This window comes from Sciurus carolinensis, chromosome 3, assembly GCF_902686445.1.
Source record: "Sciurus carolinensis chromosome 3, mSciCar1.2, whole genome shotgun sequence".
NCBI classification, from domain to species: domain Eukaryota; kingdom Metazoa; phylum Chordata; class Mammalia; order Rodentia; family Sciuridae; genus Sciurus; species Sciurus carolinensis.
This window is the reverse complement of record NC_062215.1, coordinates 57,289,053-57,309,589: the sequence shown is the minus strand read 5'-3', so window position 1 is coordinate 57,309,589 and position 20,537 is coordinate 57,289,053. Positions and strand designations below refer to the sequence as shown.

At 49.6% G+C, this 20,537-nt stretch overlaps 1 protein-coding gene across 2 annotated transcripts; it reads right to left on the bottom strand.

Moving 5' to 3' along the window:
• Positions 1 to 957: 957 nt before the first annotated feature.
• On the bottom strand, positions 958 to 16,126 carry P2rx5 (purinergic receptor P2X 5). 2 transcript variants are annotated; one of them, XM_047543290.1, is made up of 13 exons: positions 15,721 to 16,126; positions 12,739 to 12,889; positions 12,021 to 12,092; positions 11,713 to 11,788; positions 11,527 to 11,623; positions 11,168 to 11,248; positions 10,719 to 10,851; positions 10,031 to 10,164; positions 9,415 to 9,508; positions 9,229 to 9,294; positions 7,084 to 7,166; positions 6,085 to 6,366; positions 958 to 4,693 (listed from the first exon to the last, which is right to left on the bottom strand). In XM_047543290.1, exons 1-13 carry the CDS (start codon positions 15,855 to 15,857, stop codon positions 4,624 to 4,626), a joined length of 1,476 nt encoding a protein of 491 aa, XP_047399246.1. In that variant the 5' UTR covers positions 15,858 to 16,126; the 3' UTR covers positions 958 to 4,623. The 2 variants fall into 2 exon arrangements, with proteins under 2 accessions (XP_047399246.1, XP_047399248.1); XM_047543292.1 differs by lacking the exon at positions 6,085 to 6,366.
• Between the last annotated feature and the right edge of the window lie 4,411 nt (positions 16,127 to 20,537).

Sequence of the window (20,537 nt, the reverse complement as noted above, 5' to 3'; positions counted from 1 at the left end):
TTTAAAAGAATCCGTTTTAGACCAGAAGGGGATCCAAGAACTTGAATCCAAGTTCTCTTTTACAGACCATAGGTGGCCTATGGCCAATAATGGGAATGAATCTAGGACCCAGACCTGAATTCTGTCTTGAGTTCCAGATCACTTACTTGTGCCCCAAGCCAAAAAGTTGAACTACAGCTTTGCTTCCCTCTCCCAGTGAGCCCTTTCTTTGCCCATCACTGAGGATCCTCACATGCATGGTTTGCATAGCCTTCTCTGAGTGAGAAAGGAGGGTTCATTTCTGATGCAAAGCAAAGAGGAAGCAGAGGGGTCCTCCTGTTGTAGGAAAAGCAAAAGGATGAGGAATCTGTGGGCTGATCTACTTAATCATTTTCCTACTGTTGGGCAGTAAGTGTGTTGGAAATGTTCACTATTAAAAGAAATATTGCAATGAATTTCTGCAGATTTAAGTGGTTTTGAGAGAATTTAAGCTCCGAGGACAGAAGATAACTCAATTCCAAATGCTTTCCAGAGTTTTATCAAATTAATGGAAAGTATCAGTCTTATTAATGCCTTCCTAGTGATGTGTTTCCTCAGAGGAAACTCTCCAGTGCATCCAAGAATGCTTTCTCTCCAAAAGACTATACTGTACTGCCAGCTGTTTCCCTTTAGGCTAGACACAGAATTAAAGGGGGCAAGGTGGTAAGTACTCCTAGTCTTCTAATGTTTGCTCATTTAAAGAGTTGTGAAACTTTCATTTTAATTTCTCTGAAGATAACAACAAACATAATGTATTGCTTACTAACTTGTTTCTTGTATCTGCCTCTTATGGTTTCACCATCTTAGATTTTCCCCTAAAACGTGAGTAATCATGAAGATAATGAAGGGAAAAAAGAATATCAGAACACGTTTAAAATTGATACTTTTTATTGTTTTAGAACCAAATAAAAGTGTCAAAAATACATGTATTCGGCAGGTCCCAGAAAGTACTTACCACCTTGCCCCCTTTAATTCTGTGTCTAGCCTAAAGGGAAACAGCTGGCAGTACAGTATAGTCTTTTGGAGAGAAAGCATTCTTGGATGCACTGGAGAGTTTCCTCTGAGGAAACACATCACTTGGGAGGTAGTGGGTTGGAAATAGTCTTTTCCAGACTCAAGATGTCATTCCAAGTGGGGTGATTTAGGAACTCTACAGGGCATAGTAGTCCTTCACTGAGGTACTCACACTTGAAAAAGTCACAGTCTCCCTTTACATCTAATTCCCCACTGAGAACAGAACTGATAAGGGGTGAGTGGGGGTAAAAAAGGCAGCCATGATTGTTCAGTGCTAATGACCCCCAGCATCAGGAATGGAGGGCACTTTGATCTTTCATGGCTGGTCCCCATTATGTCACATTGATAGCACCCAAAGTATGACTAGTATAGCACTCCCAAAGGCATGGGATAATTGTTAGGAAAATACTGGCTGAGCAAGTTTAAGCTAGGGCCTAGAATATCAGAATAGAAAGGAGCTCTCTTGGGCTGGGGATGTAGCTTAGTGGTAGAGTGTGTGCTTAGCAGGCAGGAGGACACTGGGTTGCAATGCCAAAAAAAGGAAAAAAGAAAGGTCTTAGAGACTTGGAATCTCATCTTTCCAATGGGGCAACCTGTGCCTAAAGAGAAAGGGACTTACTCAGAGTTTGGAAGGAGCTCAACTTCCTGCTTCACTTCTCCCCACTTAAAAGCACATTTTCATAAGATTAATGAGCCCCAACTCTTCCACCAAGATTACGCACAAGGTGGCAAACCAGCGTCTGTGCAAAAAGCAAGGCAATTTTGGCAGGAATGCACAGCAATGTCCAGAAGCTGTAATGGGATTCCTAGCCTTTCTAAGCATGGGCCCTCTGACACGCAGCCACAGAGGCCACCTGGACAGCTTTGCTAGCCTCAAAGAAACAATTAGGTTGAATAAGTCCTTTTAAGGCAGTAAAGTGTAATGGGACAATCTTTAAAAGTAAAGAAAGCCAACTTGGGTTGGGGATGTAGCTCAGTGGTAGAGCACTCACCTAGAGTACAACTAAGCCCTAAGTTTGATCCCTAGTACCACCAAGGAAAAAAGGAGGGAAAAAATCTTTAAGGTCGACTTAAAACCTCACAAAACCCAGTGAAGCCTTCACTACCTTCATTCATATCCTCAGTTGCTTCTTCCTATGTGTGTGGTTCCTTTATCTGGACCATTTCCTTCCCCACTCAGACAGCTGCTCCTAACCTTTCAGGTTTCAACTAATATTACACTTCCTTGGAGAAACTTGCTGACTACTCCTGGTTAAAAACTCTCCAAGCACCTTATTGAGTCTGTGATCATAGGTGTGATCACTTGGTTAAGGTCTAGATCCCATCAGATAGGAAGCATATGATGGCAGAGACCCTGTGTGTTGAACACAACTGTATCTCCATCATTTACTCCAACACCTGACACATAATAAGGACTCACTAAATATTTACTGACTGAACAAATGACTGTAGGAAGGCATTTATACTCCAATATAAAACCAATAGTACAACTGTTCCCAGGTTATTTGGCTTGCTGCATCATTTCAAAATAAGGTTAAAAGGAACCAGATCTATCCCTAAGCAGCCACGACCCCTGCCCCTCCTCCCAAATATAAAAGTAACATGCTAGATTATAAAACCCAAGGGTTTGCTTTAGTGAGGAAGTAAAACACTTAAATAGATCACCTAAATTTTTCACTTTCTATTCAGAGTACAGGTTGGCTCATTGACAGATCCCCAGACAACCCAAGGTGAGGGAGCTGCTTGCTTTATAAGGAGTCCTATTCTGGGCACCATGCACCTTGGTGCAGTGGCAACCTCACCAGTAACCTCCTGCTGGATGCCTTGAGACTCCTGTCCCCAAAGGCCCCAGTGGAAGGGAGCTTGCTGCCTCCTTATGTACAGAAACCACATCCCCTTCCAAAGAGGATGCTCCCTAATATGCTTCCAGGTTCACCCAGCCATTCCTCTGATGCCAGGGGATAGGGAGAAGAGCTAGCCAGCTCCCCAAGTCCAATATTCAAGCATATTTCGCGTCCATCTCTGACACAGGAGAGTCTGTCTTGCAGGAAAGATCATTTCCCAAGTGAATGCACAGGTAGCCACGTGGACATGGATTCTTAACAAAATAAGGAAGTCTTTTGGAACTGATAACACTGGTTGCCTCCAGAGAATGTGTGAAAAGGACTCGCTTTTTACTCCCTTTTTTTTTTTTTTTTTTTTGGTACTGGGGATTGAACCCAGGAGTGCTCTATCACTGAGCCATATCCCCAGTCCTTTAAACTTTTTATTTTGAGATATGGTCTTGCTAAGTTTCCCAGGCTGAGTTCAACCTCCCGAATCACTAGAATTATAGGCATGTTTGAATCATAGAAATGTTACCTAATCAAGATATTTTAATTCAAACAAATTTAGCATAATGCTGCTTTCAGGCTGGAGGTGTGAGTGAGAGAGGTATCCTCCTGGTCTCAAGGCAGCATGTGTGTCTAGTAACTAGCTCCTTCCAACCAAGCTGGCCTTCTTTTCCCTCAAAACCAGAGCTTCTCAAGCAACAATAATATGCTTGCAAATCACCTCAGGATCTTGGGGAAATGCAGGTTCTGAATTGGTAGGACAAGGGAGGGGCCTGGGGCTCTGCATTTCTAAGAGGCTCCCTGAAGCTGCTGTGTATGAACCCCACTAGCAAGTTTCCTGGGACAGAGCGGGGTGGGGATGGTATGGGACAAGGGTGGGGAAGTGAGGGCCTCCCTAACAACTTGACACCTGCTAAGAGAGCATCCTTTAACTTTGGGAAGGGAAGGGAAGCCAGTAGGGACACCAGCCCCACACAACACCAAGAGCAAAACCACACAGGAAACAGCATCTTTCATCTAAGCAGGTTGTTATTCTCGGACCTTCTAGAGGCTGAGGGTGGGGGTCAGAATGGAGGAAAGGCCTCTCTGCCTCCCCTTTCCCATCTTATTAAAAGTCCTTGGAGTTGGCTGCCTCCCGACTGGTAGAGTCCTTTCCTGTTGCCTCCTTGGCCACCTTTAAATTTTATTCCATGGGGTAAGACCAAATGTCCCCCTGTATATAATCCAAAGGCTTTCTCTGAGAATTGTCATTCTCTACAGGGATTTGTGAATGTCTCAGCTAGAGGCAGGAGGAAAGCAAGAGTAGCTGGGCCCAATGGTGATATCTCTGTTGGCTTTGGAGGGAATCACATGTGTTTCCCTAATCTCTGAGAGCTGGATCAGCATCTTATTTAAGCATCTCTTAGATAGGACTGAGCACACAGCATGCATCAAGAAGTATTTACTGCATGAATGAATGAATGAATGTCCAGTCAGGTTCTCAGGAAAAATTAAAACACTCTAGTACCACTCAGGCTCCTGGCCTGCCCTGTTTCCTGGGTGCCTGCCCCAGGCCTCCTCTTCTGGATCTGAGCCAGTCTGACTGCCAAGACTCCCCTCCATACAACATAAAGCTTGAGCAGGATCTCAAAGTCAGGTGAGATGACTGTTCCTGGAAGCCCCTGTCCCATGCAGACACAAGGACACATCTTCCCAGTTCAGAGCTGTGGGCAGTTCTGGCCCCAACATCCTCAAATCTGCTTTGGGACACCAGCTCTAGCTACGTCTCCACTGTCTGCAGAGTCTGCAGCTGCTCAGCATTCACCTTTACATTCTTCAGAAGGCCAGACCTGTGGGCAGGAGGGTGGGAGAGGGGCATACAGAAGACAGAGAGGACTGTCAGAAACTCTGTGGATGGGTCATCTCCTTAAAGGTAGCGACATGCAGCAGCCTCCGCCTTTTGCTGGCAGCACTGCAAGCAGTCAGAGCATGTGGATAAAGGGCCAATCTGCCCAGGTTCCTGGCTACACCCCAAACACATGGGAATGCCCAAGCTAAGTCTTCTGGAGCCGCCAAGCACTGAGAAGCAGCAACTGTGGTGGCAGCTGGAGCGTAGGCCCATGAGCATGGAGCCTCCCACAGCAACAGGCAGGCTGGGCCAAGACAAGCAAGGTGGTTACTCTTTTCCCCTGCAGAGTGAGGCATTTATGGGGGTGCCCAGGAAGAGAGGGCAGATCAGGGAGCACATAAAGGGCTTCTGGGCTCAGACCTGCCCCAACCAGGTCCTCCAGCCTCTAGCGCCACTGATCCCACTGCTGCAGACCCTTGCCTCCTTTCTCTCCTCACTCTGCTCCTTCCCAGACAAGCCCAAGCTCCAAGTTGTAGGCTGCCAAACCCCGAGTCTGCAAGGAATGAAAGCTGGAGGTTGGAGGAAAGGCCTGGGAACATTCTAGCCTGACCAAGTAGAGAGGGCTCTGTGTCCAACCCTCGCTGAGAGGAAAAAAGAAAAAGAAAACAAAGCCCAAGGCACCACAGGGCAGAAGCAGAGCAGGTGTAAAGTCAGGTCACATGACTCAGCCTAGACACCCCCCACCCCCAACAATCTGCAGGAAAAAAGCAGGCTGACCAGGACTTCCAGGCAGTGCCCTGGGGAAGTGCAGCTCCAGAATGTCTACACAGAAGAGGGACTGGGGAAGTTATCTGCTGGGAGGCAGGAGAATGAGGGTCTTTATCAGGCAGGGTAACCCACTGGAGAACTGGATCCTAGAGATACAAGATCCCAGAGTTGCTGGGATTCAAATTCTAGTTCTGCCACTTATTAGCTGTGGGACTTGAGCAACTTATTTAACTTTTCTATGCCTCAGTTTCCTCTTTAGCAAAATAAGGCATATCGGTATCCACCTCATTAAGTTGCTTAAATGAGTTAATATAGACAAATAGCCCAGGCAGCGTCGGGAAGGGAGAGGCGCTGGATGAATGGGAGTACTCTTACTATCTTAATGCTGGGACAGCAGAGAAAGATGCTTGGTTTGCACGTGCATCGACGGGGCTTGGGGAGCTAACAGGGACTCATGGGGGCCTACAGAACCACCAGCAACCCCTCTCTCCCAAGTCCAGCTCTGAAGGACCTTCCGGGACCCGGACATCCTGCCAGGTGTCCAGGCCAACCTGGAGCGGGTGTCTTAGCGGCCCCCCTCTGCAAGACTCAATCTTCCGCCGGCTCTGCCCAGCAGCGCCTCACCTGGCTAGCTCGGGGAACTGCGAGCACACACTGCCGTTCCCCTTCCAGTGGCTGCGGCTGGGCAGCGCCTGGGGCTGCTCCTCCAGCAGCTCCTCCTCCAGCTGCCCTGGCTCCGCCGCCTTGGCCTCGGCCTCCAGCGTACTGCCCTCTCGACCCTGCCCTGTAGGAGCCTCCCCAGACACTGGCGGGGCGGGCCGAGAAGGGCAGCTGCCCTCGTTCCTCCAGCAGCATGGACTGCGGCCAGGTCGGACTCCTCGCTGCCGGGCTGGCTTCAGGCTGCGGCTGGAGTTCAATCGAGGCAAACCACTCAGGCAGACCCTGCACCCGCTGTCCCAGGTCGTGGTGGGGCTGAGGGAGCTCTGAGGTGCCTGTCCCAGTTCCTCATTCTAATCCCAGCTTCTCCAGAAAGGCTTTCCCAAGGACAAGAGTTTGCCCTTCTATCCCCACCCATCACCCCCTTTCACGATTACCCCTCATACTGGCTTCTGTAAGCACGCATACACACGTGCGCGAGCGCGCGCGCGCACACACACACACACACACACACACACACACACACACACAAGCCAGTGGTCCAAGAGAACTGGAAAGAAGCCCCTGTAGATTTCCTTATCATCCAGACTCTCTCAACCCCAGCCCACCGCAGCCACCAAGCCCCTCCCAAATCCTGAAACACTAGTGCTAGAAGGCACTCTATGTAAACCAACTCTCATTTTGCAGATGAAGAAACAGGCCCGAGGAGACCTGGGACTCGTCCAAAATCACAGGAAGAGGCTGTAAACCAGCTCACCCTGCTGGCAGCCTGGGGAGGCGTCTTCTTCCCTGGGCTCTCTGAAGAGTAACTCAATTCTATGGAGCAGATACTTGGAAGACCCCACATTCCCCAGGCCTTTTGGCCCTTGCCTCCACACCCCAAACCCAGTACCCAATCAGGTGAAGGCTCAAAGTCAGTGGGGCCCGAGGGGCTCCCCTTGGCTGCAGGAAGGGAGCCTAACTGACCTCACTTCCTCATACTTCTTGTCTCGGTAGAACTCCCTCTTCTTGATGATGTAGATGAGCACCAGGTCACAGAAGAAAGCCCCCTGCAAAATAGTTGCAGGCCCTAACTCAGAACTCTTAACTTGATTCTGCAAGGGATCTTCATGTACCTGTTTAACACATGAGGAAACTGTCTAGGGCCACAGGGCTGGTTCATGGTAGATACAAAGTTAGACTGGAGCTCTGCCACCTGACCCCACAGATCAGACACCTCCCACACTACCCTGACCCCATCCACTCATTGTGCCAACATACATTTGCTGAGCACCCACCACAGGCCAGGACCACACTGGGGTGCAGGGAGAATGTGGACCACAGGGACCTTCTGAGGACTCTCCCTCTGCTGCAGAAGACAAGCAAGTAAATTATGACACAGTGAAGTGTCTTCTAATGAATGGGGAGAGGCACAAGAGCAGAAGGAAGACAGGCTTCTTCACTCAGGCTAAGTGGGGGTGGATGTTTAGGCTGAGTCTTTGGGCTAAATAGGAGTTTACATAAAGCAAAGCAAGCCTGGGAAGGGTGTTCCAGGGGGAGGAGAAAGCTTGTCATGCCTGGGAAATGCCATAGGGCCTGTGGGGGAAGTGTGATGCACTTCTGCAGAGGTGGATGGGAATCAACCTGTCAGAATATTCTTGAGGCATTCATCCTAGTCCTTGAGGTAGAGGGGAGGCATGATGTTGCAATTTCAACATTTTACAAAGTCAGTGTGAGACTGATTGGAGGAGGTCTGAACCTAACAAGAGAGGCAGTCTGAGCTAACCCAGCTGGACCCCACTGACCCTGAACACTGCTTCAGAATGGAGCAGGTTGTGTGCAATTCCCATCTGCACCACTAGAGGGTGATGCCACCCACAGCACAGGATTGGGTGTGAAGTTCCTGAGCACCAAGGCCAGGATGGCATGAGGATTGGCCAACAGGTGAGTCTGGTCATCTGACCCTGGACACTGCATATCTATGTCTTTCCCAGATGCCAAAAATGTCATTTATCAGTTCCTTGATTCTCCTTCTTCCTTCAACCTCCACTGCGACCTTTTCTCTGCATCATTCTTCATTTCTCAGGTAGGTCTCCCAGATGTCCATATTTTACCCAAAATGTAAGAAAATTACATATATATACACATCTGGAAAGTTTTCAGTTAGAAGGAATCCATTTGGGGCCCTCTCATATCAATCACCTCTCAGGTACATGACCTTTTTGAGTTCTGAGTCGTGTTACAGGACACAATTTTCCTGATCTCAACAAAAAGTCAATCCACGGTCCTGACTGAATCTGCCAGTGGGGCTTTTTAGGCTTCTCAGGCAGAGGAATGAGGGGAGAGGCAGCTGGAAATCTTGGAAAGGAACTTGCTGGCATAGGCAGCCACCCACCAACTCCCATGTCCTTAACAACCCTACCAGAAGTACAAAGGGCATTACAGGCACTGAGAGGCAATTCGCCCAGCCCTCCAGCCACAACGACCTCTCCTATGAGTCTCCCTAGGCTGGCTTGAAGGCCACATAGAGGAAGGATTGCAGGGTCATCTCCCCAGCCTTTATCCCCTTGGCCCACGGGTTTTCAGCCAGAAGACATTTTTAACATTACAATTTTGGAGAAGGTGCCATTGACATCCAGTGAGTAGAGACCAGGGATGCTCCTAAACATCCTAAAACACACAAGACAGCTCCCAGGACAAGGAATTATCTGGCCCAAAATGTCAAAAGAGCGGAGGTCGAGAAACCCTGTACATAGGGTAATCCTGCCCCCTTTTAGCAGAAGTGAAGATGGAATCTTTAGAAGTTCAGGGGTTGACCCAGGATCCCAGAGACCCCAGCCCATGCCATGGCTAGGGGATGACCCAATTCCACCCCCAAGCCCACCCCACAGCTCCAGAGCTATAGGCAGATGCCTCTTTGGCTTTAGAAAGAGAAACTCCAGCTGTCACTGCCGCCTGGGGGCAGCTGGCATGGTGTGAAATCCCAAAGAACCCTCTTTACCCGTGTTGGTTCTGATTTTGCCAGCTCTCCTAGTTTCTGGGGCATCGAGACACGTTTCTCCAAGGCAGTCAGTTACCTCCCTCTCCCTGCTCAGAGCATAGAAAGTGGGGAGGGAGGATGAAGGTACTCACAGCACCCATGAGCGCCACCCCAGAGCCCAAGTTGATGATTGTAGGGATGATGCTGAACTTCCCTGCCTGAAAGACAAGAGACAAGTTAGGTGAGTAAGGCAGGGTGGATGATCAGATTCCCAGGGGATGTCCAACCTCCTGCTCCCCTCCCTGCTCAACCACAGAATAGGAGGACTGCCCACACACCTTGCCATTAACTATCACATCAAAGCGGATCCCATAGGCTTTTATCAGGGTTCGGAACTCCACCCCAGCAGAGTCTCGGTAATATCTGGCAAACCTGGCAGAGAAAAGCCCAGGGGAAGTCTCAGCCTGCCTGCACCTTCCCTCTTTGGCAGCACAGCACAGACTGTGGTTGCTTTGGGGATGTATCAGCACTCCCAGGAGCCCGACTCTCAGCAGCCCTAAGAGAGGGCTGCAGACCCTCTCACTGAGACAAGTATAAAAGATGCTTCCAGACCTTTGAAATAGAGACATTGTCCCAAGGGCCAAGGCTTTCCCACTACACTCTGGGTCAACCCCTGGGCCAACCCCTGGGCCAACAAAACATTGATGAGCTTGATCCAACATGGAAGTCAAGCCTTATTAGTATTATGGCAAGAATAGACCCCCTTCTCACCAAACAGACACACTCACAGTGACCATCCCACCACTCTGCTGGGATCCTTGCCTCTCCTTGGTCATCTGTCCCTGCACCTACTGCTCTGACACTCATCCTAGGGAAGGGGTGGCACAGTGCTGGCACCCAGGGAATGATGTGAAGTGTGGTCAGGGCCACAATGTGGCACAAGATGACAGTTACCTGAAGTTGTACCCAGAGGAGACAGACTTTACATGGGTGTTGTCCAGGCGGCTAAAATAATAGCGAGGGTTGCACTCGGAGGCAGCTTTGTCAAGATCACAGTCCCATTCAATATTAATTGCTATCACACCACCCTTGAGACAAGAGACAAGGCTCAGTGCCCAGAGCCTTCTGGAGATGGACAGAAGTCACATACAGAGAGCTGAACAAGACAGAGAAAGAGCTCAGGCAAGAGGCCAGCCCTGGGGACAGCCCCCCAGGGAGGTTCTATCCCTACCTCTGAAGCAGAACAGCTGAGGATGTCACATTGCCCTGGCCCCAGTATGGACTCACTTCACTCTTCAGGAGAGAAAGGTGCTAATGACCCAGAGAGGACCTTTTGTAGACAGGAACTTTAGACATGACCAGGATGTGCCACGGGACTTTCTGACTCCATTTTGCCTGATGCCCCAAGGACTGAGAACTATGCCACAGGAACAAGTCCACCCCTCACTGAGAACCAGAGTCTAAGTCTGAACCTGGTACCACCCCACCCTGTGTCATATCTATTCTGAAAAAAAAAAAAAAAAAATGAGCTCATGGAGGCAGGTGCATTTGCAGGGCCCCACCTAGCCTATAGGTCCCTTCACACCTTCCTCATTATGGTCACAGGCCCCTCTGGAAAGTTCCCTGAGCACATACCACTCACCTTCATGGCTATATCCTGGAAGTTGCTCCCCGCCCAGCGGATCACAGACCCCAGTCGGAAGATGGGACAATAAAGATTCTTGGGGCTAAAGCGACAGGATTTTAGGAAATTTTTGTCCTCCTGCACATTGGCCCTAAGTGGAAACAGTGACATAAGGGTGAGACTCACTGTTCCTGGGCCCTGACCCAAGAGTCAGTGGGCCCTCGCCTGAACTATCCACTCCCCAGCTCCTATCATGCTCCAGTCAAGAACAGAGCCCACTCCCACAGCAGGGGTAGGGGAGCCCCAACATCACCTTGAAGTTCATTCACATGCAGACATTGCGTGCACATACCCACCATGCACACAGACCCATGCACAGCCATGGGAGAGCCAACTGAGGCCCTCAGGGTGCTTGAGTTAAGGCCCCACTCCTAAATATCCCCCACCTGTGGCCAAGCCCCACATACTTGGAGAAGTTGAATTTGGGGAAACGAATGAAGTTCTTTATGTAAATGGTGAAGTCTTCAGCCCCCTTCAGGAGTGGTTCCCTGAAAACAGTCCAGGACAGATTGAGCAGGAGGCCCTGCCGTGGCCCCTTCATGCCTCCCCAGGCCTGTGGCAGGGCTGAGACCTGTTCCCTGGGTCCCCTGGAGATTTGCCAAAGACAGTAAATTTGCTCAGTTGGAACAGTCCTCAGGTTTCTCTGGGATGTCCTGACATGTCCCCCAGAACGAGGACCCCAGAGGGGACGTGTCTCCATCCTCAAGCTGGACCCACAGCATGGGACCCAGCAACTCCTCAAAGGATGGAGGCTGGAGCCACTCACGTTGGCAAGGACTGTGTCTCCACTGGGCACCAGGCGAAGATCTCACAGGTGCCCCTGGTCGAGTTCCCCACACGTAGACAGCGGCCAGTCTTCACTCCTGCAGGATGGGACAGGGACGATGCCAGGAGCCTCCCAGCCCCAGGTTCCCTTCACCCTCCTCCTCCCCTAGCCACTCCAAGCCCTCACCATTTCCAGCTATAACAGACTCCCCAGCATGGCAGTCATAGTCCTGAGAACACAAGCCATCAGGGACACCTTCATACTGCCAAAAGAGAAAGGTGCTGCATGAGGAGGACCCCATGGGGCCACCAGGCGTTAGAAGAGGGCTTCTTCCCTGGCCTGGCCCCACACACCCTCTGAGAACCTGTTTGTCCCCCAAACCACTATTCACTAGTGCATACAGCCCATAAGAACCCGGAGCACACAGAAGCCCCTGCTTCAGGAGAGGGGGTCTACCCCAATCACAATCCTCCACTCCCCATGCCAAATCAAACCTCAGCACAAGTGCCCTGCCGCTGGTTGGTGGTCACAATCAGGTTGGTGATCACAACGAAGACATTGTCTCCCTGAGGAACCAGAGAGGCATTGAAGAACCTTCTCCTACCCTCATATAGGGACCCTCCTTCCCAGGGCTGCCTAGCAGTGGGTGGGACCTCTGCATGGGTGTTAGGGGAAATAGGGCGAAAAAATTGGTAGATTTGACCCATCATCTCACTGACCCTACAGTTTCTGAGTATATGTCCTTTGAGAGGTCCCTCCTGGGCCCACAGATCCCAAGTGCCCTGCCCCATGAATTCCTATTCTGAACTCAGTCACATGGGAACTCAGTTCAAGCCTAGACCTAGGAGAAACAGAGGCAGTAATGGGGTTACCCTTGCCCTAGGCCAGGACAACTGTGAATAGGCTGGGGAGCTGTTCCCAGGGTAGTGACATATAAGAGAGGGGCACCTGACTCACAAAGCCCTAAAGTTCTCTTGGCCCCAGTTGGTCTCAACAGACTCAGATCCCTGGGAAGAGAGCAGTCACAAAATGCACAGAAAATGAGGGCAGGGTCTTGCATGGGGGAAATGATCTGGACAGGATCTCTATCTGCATCCTGGGCCAAGGGAGCCAATGGATGGAGGTCCCCAGGTCACCCAGCAGCTTCCCATGTGACACACCCCAAACCAGGCCCTGACAGAGGGGCGGGGAGTGATAGGCGGGGCTTCAGACCTGGGGTGGGATGACGTAGTCAGCAACATCCCAGAGCCGCTCCCCAAGCTCAGAGGTGTTGGTATAGGCCACACCCTTGACTTTGGTGACAACAGCACTCTGCAGGGAGGTGTCAACATCTTGGTAACTCTTCTTTACCACAAACACCCACCTGTGGGAAGGGGACCAGCAGGAGGGTATCAGCCACATCACTGCCTTCAGGGATGTTTGCTCAAGCCCAGACTGGAGTGGGAGTCACAGAAACTCCTAGGGCTCTGCCTGTTCCACCAGCTCCTAGGCAGGGCTCACAGCTCCTACTGTTGCCTAAAACTCAGTCCTGTAAAGCAGCACAAGTGGCAAGCAACCCTAGAGGAAGGGACTTTAAAGAGGCAAAAAAAAACCCCACTGTTCTCAGGTGCTGAGGCCCCAAGAGCAGGGCAAGCCTGGGTTGAAACCTGCTCAGCCTACACAATTCACTGTGGGAGCATTGGTTTCCCAAGGTAACACAGGGACTGCCTCGCATCAGGGATCATGGAGATGGTTAAATGACATAGTATTAAATCTGAAACTAATCCTGAGGGGCAGTCCATGAAATAAGAGCACAAAATCCTGTATTCTTTGATATCAGAAACACAAGCAGAAAAAAATATATATAAAGTTGGGCTTCATCAAAATTAAAATCTTTTGCTGAGGGCAGTGGCACATGCCTGTAATCCTAGTGACCTGGGAGGCTGAGGTAGAAGGATCACAAGTTCAAAGCCAGCCTCAGCAACTTAGTGAGACCCTAAACAACCCTGTCTCAAAATAAAAAATAAAATGGGTTGGGAATGTTGCTTAGTGGTTAATCACCCGTGAGTTCAATCCCTGGTTACCCCCCAAAATTAAAAACTTTTGCACATCAAAACACATTATCAAGAAAGTGAAGACAACCCACAGAATGGGAGAAGATATTTGTGAATCATATACCTGGTAAGGGTCTAGTATTAGGATATATAAATAACTCTTAAGATTCAGCAATTAAAAAGACAACTCAATTTAAAAATGGGCAAAAATTTGACTAGACATCACCCCCAAAATGATAAATTAGGAAAAGACAAATAAAAACTACAATGAGATTCCACTTCACACTAAAAATAATAATTTTAAAAAACTAAAAATAACACGTTGGTGAGAATGTACAGAAATAAGAACCCTTGTATGTTGCTGGTGGGAATTGTAAAATGATGTAGCTATCTACTGTGAAAAATAGTTTGGAAGTTCCTCAAGAAGTTAAAGACAGAGTTATAAGGACCCCAGAATTTCACTCCTAAGTATATACCCAAGAGTAGAGAAAACACATGTCGACACAAAATCCATACAAGTGTGTTATTAGCAGCAATATCCATAGCAGCCAGAGTGGAAACAATCCAAAATGTCCACCAACTGGTGAATGGATAAGCAAAATATGGCACGTCCATACCAAACACAAATGAGATAGCATGTATAAATTGCTGAGCACAGCGAGTACCAAGCACAGAGGAAGAACCCAATGAATATAACTCATCACTTGTTGCTGTTGCTGGTAGAGTTAGTTCAGGTTGACACCTTTTGATAAAGTTGGAGAAACAGGCTGAGGGAGTAAGAAACCACTACCTGAGGTCATGCAGTGAGTGGTGGGTGGGATGTCAGCACCTCCCAGGATGCCCATGAAGTTTCTCAGTGTAGCAGATGCCAACCTACATGCATTCGTCACATCTCTGGGACAGAGCTGGGGTGCCCTGGGTTCTAGGCTGTCATGTTCCCAAGGAACTCTGAGAGGTCTGTGATTCCCCTGAGCCAACCAATCATTTTAGTAGGGACACCTTTGGCCTGGCCCAAGCAGAAACATGAAGCAAATATTCAAAACACATTTTCATTCATTCACTCATTAATTTCACACCTGTTCCCTAGTGAGGTAATGCCAGGCCTTACCCTCATGGTGTCCCCAGACTGGCAGGGAGTCAGAAATAGCTACTGAACAATTGCTGATAATTCCATGAGAATGCCAGGGAGGAAAGGAGAGGGAATTATTCAAGAACTCAGGTCTGGAGGTGCGTGAGCACTAACCAAATAAAGGAGGAAAAGCATGCCTGGCTAAGGAACAGCATGTACACAGCCCTGAGGTGGGAGGGACCCGGCCTTGGGGCTGAAGTTCCAGAAAAGCTGAATGCTTGACCTCTAGGAGGGAGCAAGGCAAGGCCAGGACTGTACACCCGGAGAAAATGGCAGGGGCTGTTCAGCATTTACTGAATGAGTTAGAGAAGGCACATCCCAGTTGTCCATGACTGCTGCCTCTCTCCACCTGTTCCCTCCCCTCACCCAGGGGTGAAGACTCTGAACAGTGCCTGCTGAGCAACCCAGGAAAAACTGCCCTCTGGGCTGGTGGCCCCAACTCCTGCTGAGTGGGAGGGGGAATGGAGGAAGGGGACAGCTGAACTAGGGGATAGAGGTCTCCGGGCAGGACCCCCAGCTGGATACCAGAGAGGCTAGGTGAGGTGAGCTGACAGGAAGGGAGTTCCCGGACATGCCACATTGCTGAGTTGTCCCAGTCCAGAGTAAAACACTGACGCTCACTGATTATAAATAACTTGCCTGGTGCTTGGGCCAGCTGTCAAGCCAGGGCCCAGGGAAGTCTCTGGAGACAAAGCCACAGCCCAGCCCCCTGCATCCCTGCCCCCTTCCCAAGACTGGGGGCTGCAGCACTAGGGAAAGGAGCTGTCTATGGACAGCCTCATAAACCCAGGGACCCAGAAGTCCCAGCCCACATCTCGTCACCTCCAGAGTAGGCAGTGGAGTAGAGGGCTACCCTTTACCCTGAAGGGTCCAAGGACGGCCCCCTCCTCAGTCAGGGACCACAGGGAAAGCCATGTGCACACGTGCAAATTCCAGGACCCTGGAAAAGATGTTGGCTGCTGTTCCAGATCCTCCCAGCCCGCTCTTGTCCCTGCCCCTCCCCCAGCTTCCCGAAAGCACCCAAGAACTCACACGACCAGGTACAGCAGGATGGAGAGCTGCAGCAGTCTGTAGAGCAATCCCACCTTCTTGTTCTTGGCGACTACATACTTTTCGGTCTTGTAGTCGAACAGCGACAGGCAGAACCCCTTCCAGCCCGCCTGCCCCATGCCGCCGGCTCACCGGGGCCTGCGGAGCGCCCGGCCTCACGTGTGCCGCATGGGAGCCGCCGCCGCCCGCAGCCGGTAGGCAGACCGGGCGCTGTGCGTCCGCGCTGCCGCAGCCCGGGGACGCGCAGCTCCAGCCCGCATGGGCAAGCGGGTGCGTGGGCTGCGGGGCGCCGCGCTGGGTACCCGCGGGGCAGGGAAAGCACCGGCGTTGAGCTCGGCTGCGGCTAGCGCAGAACCTCCGACAGCGACCTTGCAGCCGTCTTGGCAGACAACGTGACAGCACCGGCTGCCCTCCCCAGCCACTAGTCTGGGAGGGCCCTCGCAAGTCCACAGAACCGCGCGGCTGCTCAGATGCTGACCTCAGGGCAGGAGTGAGAAGAAATGAAAAGAGGGAAGGACTTTTTTTTTTTTTTTAACTGGGGATTGAATCCAGGGGGGCTCTATCACTGAGTTACACCTGCAGCTTTTTCTTAAAAAATTTTGAGACAGCGTCTCACTAAGTCGTCCAGGCGGACCTAGAACTTGAGATCTTCCTCCCTTAGCCTCCTGAGTAGCTGGGGTTACGCGGTATATGCCACTGCACCTGCAGGAAGGGCACCTTTTAATACAAACCTTTCTTCTCCCAAAGAAATCCCAAAGGGTTCTCCCTATTGAATAGATGGGGAAACTGAAATAGGGCGAAGGATGAACCTATAGCACAGGAAATGGAGGTGAAAAGGAGATAAAGAACATTCACAGGCACAAGGACAGGCACCCAGGCCAGGATCTCCTAGAGGGCAGATCTTTCTTGCTTCCTGGGAGAGCCCTGCCCCTGGACACAGCCTGGGAGATAGTGACAAGGAGTTGATAAAGCCCATGTCTGCTAGAATCCTGAGGCTGCTGTTGAAGGATGAAAACCTCACATTCCGAAGGAGTCACTGCCAACAGGTCCCCAGGCAGGTCAGGTGGGGTCAGGAGACACAGGCAACCAAGGCTCAAGATCATAAAATACACCTGGAGAGAGAATGGTTCCCAAAGTAAGAGACAGACCTGTCCAGGCTGTTAGGACCCTGACCTTTCCAAGAGTGAAACTGAACAGAGAGGGAGGGGACAGGGATGAGGGAGGGTCTCCTGGAGATGAGCTTTGGAACAGAGAGGCAGGGTCCTGGGTGGGTTCTTGGTGTGTTGAGGGGTTGTACACACTCATTTTCTGCACCCTGAAATCTGACCACAAGCAGCCCAGCTCCTTTCCTTACCACTGGCCTCCTCTCCTAAATGAGAAGCTCCCTTCCCGGAATTGGAATGTCTGGGAATAGGAAGGAACTACACCCTAAAGCTCACAGAGTGTGATCCTCTCTAAAAGACCCAGGAGAGAAGGTCTCTAGTTTTAGCATGCATAGGAATCATTTAGAGGAAAAAAGGCAAATTCCTGGGTCCTGCCCTTAGAATTTTTCATTCACTAAGTCTAGGATCTGTGTTTTGCTCCCCAATTGTCATTTGGTAAGCACGGACCTTTAACTCCTTTTATCAATTTCAACACAAATGCCATTTGCTCAAAAAAGGTTTCTTATAATATCATACACCAAATACACCAAAGGTGACTTGCTCCCACCCCAATCCTCCACCCCCTTTTTTTTTTTTGGTATTGGGAATTAAACCCAAGGGTACTTTACCATTGGGTTACATCCCTAGTCCTTTTTACTTTTTGAGACAGTCTCACTAAGTTGCCCAGGCTGACCTCAAAGGCCTCAAACTTGCGATCTTCCTGCCTCAGCCTCCCAAGTAGCTTGGATTATAGACGTGTGCCACCATACTTTGCCCCAATCACTTTTTATCCCATTACCCCATCTTATTCCCATAAAACACTTGTATTGTTAGCGATGATCTTATTAACTTATTGACTGTGTCCCCCACCAAGTCCAGAAGCTCCAGTAGGGAAGGGATCTTGCCTTCAAACATCTATGTATCTCATGCTCAGCACTGTGCCTGCCACATAATCATTCTGTACATATTCATTGAATGAGTGATCAAACCCAACCTTTTTTTTTTTTTTATAGGAGTTTTGAAACTGCCACCCTGTCCTGGTCATGACAGGGAAAGCTGCCAGACTCTTCCTCAGCCCTCCCCCATGTGGCTCTCCAACCCTCAGGAAGAAGCAGCCTCCATGCAGTGACATCACACCTACAAACCTGAGGACACTGCTTCAGGATAAGACACAGAGGAAGGTGGACCTTCCAAACTGGCAGGAGTCCTCTGGATTGCATCTGGCCTAGAGAAGCACTCCAAAGATTGCTACTGGGGGTTGAACCCAAGAAGTCAGGGTAGGCATTGTTTGGTAAAGCTTTTTTTCAAGAATGTATGTCAGTGACATTATGACATGGAATATTTCTGTGGGCATGAAAAGTGTGTAAAGCTATACCTAGAGTATCTGCATTTTATCTCCACATGGCTAGGGCCAACTTGTCATCCCCACAAACTCAGGCTTAACACCCAGTATACCTAAAAAGAGAGCAGAGAGGGTTTTTACTTTTTTTATTTTGTTTTGTTTTGTTGGAAGACAAGGTCTTGTTGTTACCCAAACTACCTTTGAACTCCTGGGCTCCAGCAATCCCCCTGCCTCAGTCTCCAGAATACCTGGGAAAACAAGTGCATGTCACTCCTTTGCTTTTTACATTTGCATTATTAAATCAAGATGCATTAAATCAAGATGAATAATTCTCCCTGTGGGAGAAAATTGGCTGCTACTTTTGAGTACATTTTCCTTGATTAGGCCTAGCCCCATGACAACAGTCTTAGAGCCCCACAGTGCCCTACTGACATGACCTTCACCACCATTATCACAGTGAACACTTCTTAGTGCTTGCTGCTTGCAAAGTCCTGCTCTAAATGCCTTGCATGGAGGGTCCTATTTAATCCTCATGACCACCCTCTGTGGTTGGTACTGTTATGACCCTGACCTGCCCTAAGAGGTCAAATATGCCCACAATCACACCCTTAGTGAGCACCTGTGCCAGAACTGGATCCAGGCAATCTGGTTCCACAGTTCAAGCAATTGCCTCCATTGTTACCATGAGCACTTTAAAGTTTCACATTGCTTTAAAGTTTCACATTGCCTCGCTCCACTAGCTCTGTGAGCCAGCCAGAGAGGTCACTGCAAAGCCTACTTCACACCTACTGAAACAAGGTCCAGGGGTCTCCTGGTCAGTCACTGGGGTTCTCAGCAGGTCCTCTAGGGACTGAGGCTTCTTCTGGAGGACACTGAGGGCTAGGACACTGAGTGTGTAGTGCATGCATCCACCCTATCACTGTGAGGGAGGTCACTGTTGAGGCCAGGGTCCTGTACACACCATCTTCCTACCCTGTCACATAGTACTCCTTGGTAGGAAATGACTCTTCTAACTCTTTGAGAATGGAAGGTCAGTCGAGAGAATAGGCACCTTCTGCAGTGGCTCCCACTGACACAGGGTCACAGTACCATCCTGGTATGCCAGGAACCAAAGGCAAGCCTATAAGCCACTTGTAGGGGCAGGGGGCAGGGGTGCACCATCAATCTTCGAAGTAATCAAAGCCCTGTCCCTGCCTCACTACCCTCTCCCTCCCCAGAATGCACATTCTGTCTCACTAGGATGAGTGCTGTCATCTGTAGTAAAGAAAGGAATTAGCAGTGAGCAAACCATTCTCATCTTGTTCATGAGCCTTTGCCTTGTGGGGTGATTTAAGGTATAGGCAGTGAAGTGACACAAAATAATTACAAAATGGATTTCTAAAGGGCCTTTTTATATCATCTCACTTGCTCCTAAGACTTGCCGACATTTTTAGTCTATTGTTCTGCGTGGTTTGGACCTACTCATGGGACCTTCTTGCTCGGCTCAGCCTCCAGTAAAATCCGTGTTAGTGGCAAGGCCTTGTCCTACCCCAAGATAATGTGCTGGGGATCCACCTGGGCGGGGGGGGGGCCATAGACCCTCCTGTCTCTGATTCTAGTCTTTTCCCATACTGTTCTCTTTCTCATATGAATTCTTTAGATTATAAGGAAATATGTATGACTCAATGGGATGGAATTTTAGAGGCAGAAGTGCCCCCTAATTCAGAAAAACTCCTATTTCTCTAGGAGGTGAGCAGAAGGGGCTTCCAAGAGGGAAAACGCCAGCTGCAGGTAGGTGGCAACAGAATTGTCAATAGCATCACTGTGTTTCCACCAGTGGCTTGGAAGTGTCATTTGGTCACCCCTGCAGCTCCAAAGACATCTGATATCCCTCTTCCCCTCAGCCCTAGGGAGGGTCAAATAAAGCCTTTCCCTTAGGCTGAGAGGCTGACAAACTCAAAAACCAATCTCCATGAAATTAAAGGAAAAAAAATAAACACAAACCAATATGGTCTTGGAGTGGACATTCAGATGTTACTTATACCTAGTGAACTCTATTTTCCACCCCAAAGGACAGGGAAGGCCTGTAGGTTGGCGATTTGAATCTGTCCCAGGGCACAAATCATTACAAGAAGACCCAGCCTTCCTTCAGAGCCTTGTGTACCCTGGTGACCCAGAGACAAGCATGGGACAGCCAAGTCATGGAAGGGTTTCAACAAGGGCCTCACAGGTGATCTGTCCTTTAATTTACCTTTTACTCCCAACAGTCCTGCTATGACAAACACATTCCATTAATAGGCATTTCTGATCCACATAAAAACTAGCAGATGCATTAT

Coding starts and splice junctions, on each gene's coding strand:
- P2rx5 (XM_047543290.1), bottom strand. CDS start 15,857: ATGGGGCAGGCGGGCTGGAAGGGGTTCTGCCTGTCGCTGTTCGACTAC. Junction 11,249..11,526: donor GAGACACAGTCCTTGCCAAC/GTGAGTGGCTCC, acceptor GACTGTTTTCAG/GGAACCACTCCTGAAGGGGG. Junction 7,167..9,228: donor GGGTGGCGCTCATGGGTGCT/GTGAGTACCTTC, acceptor ACTATTTTGCAG/GGGGCTTTCTTCTGTGACCT.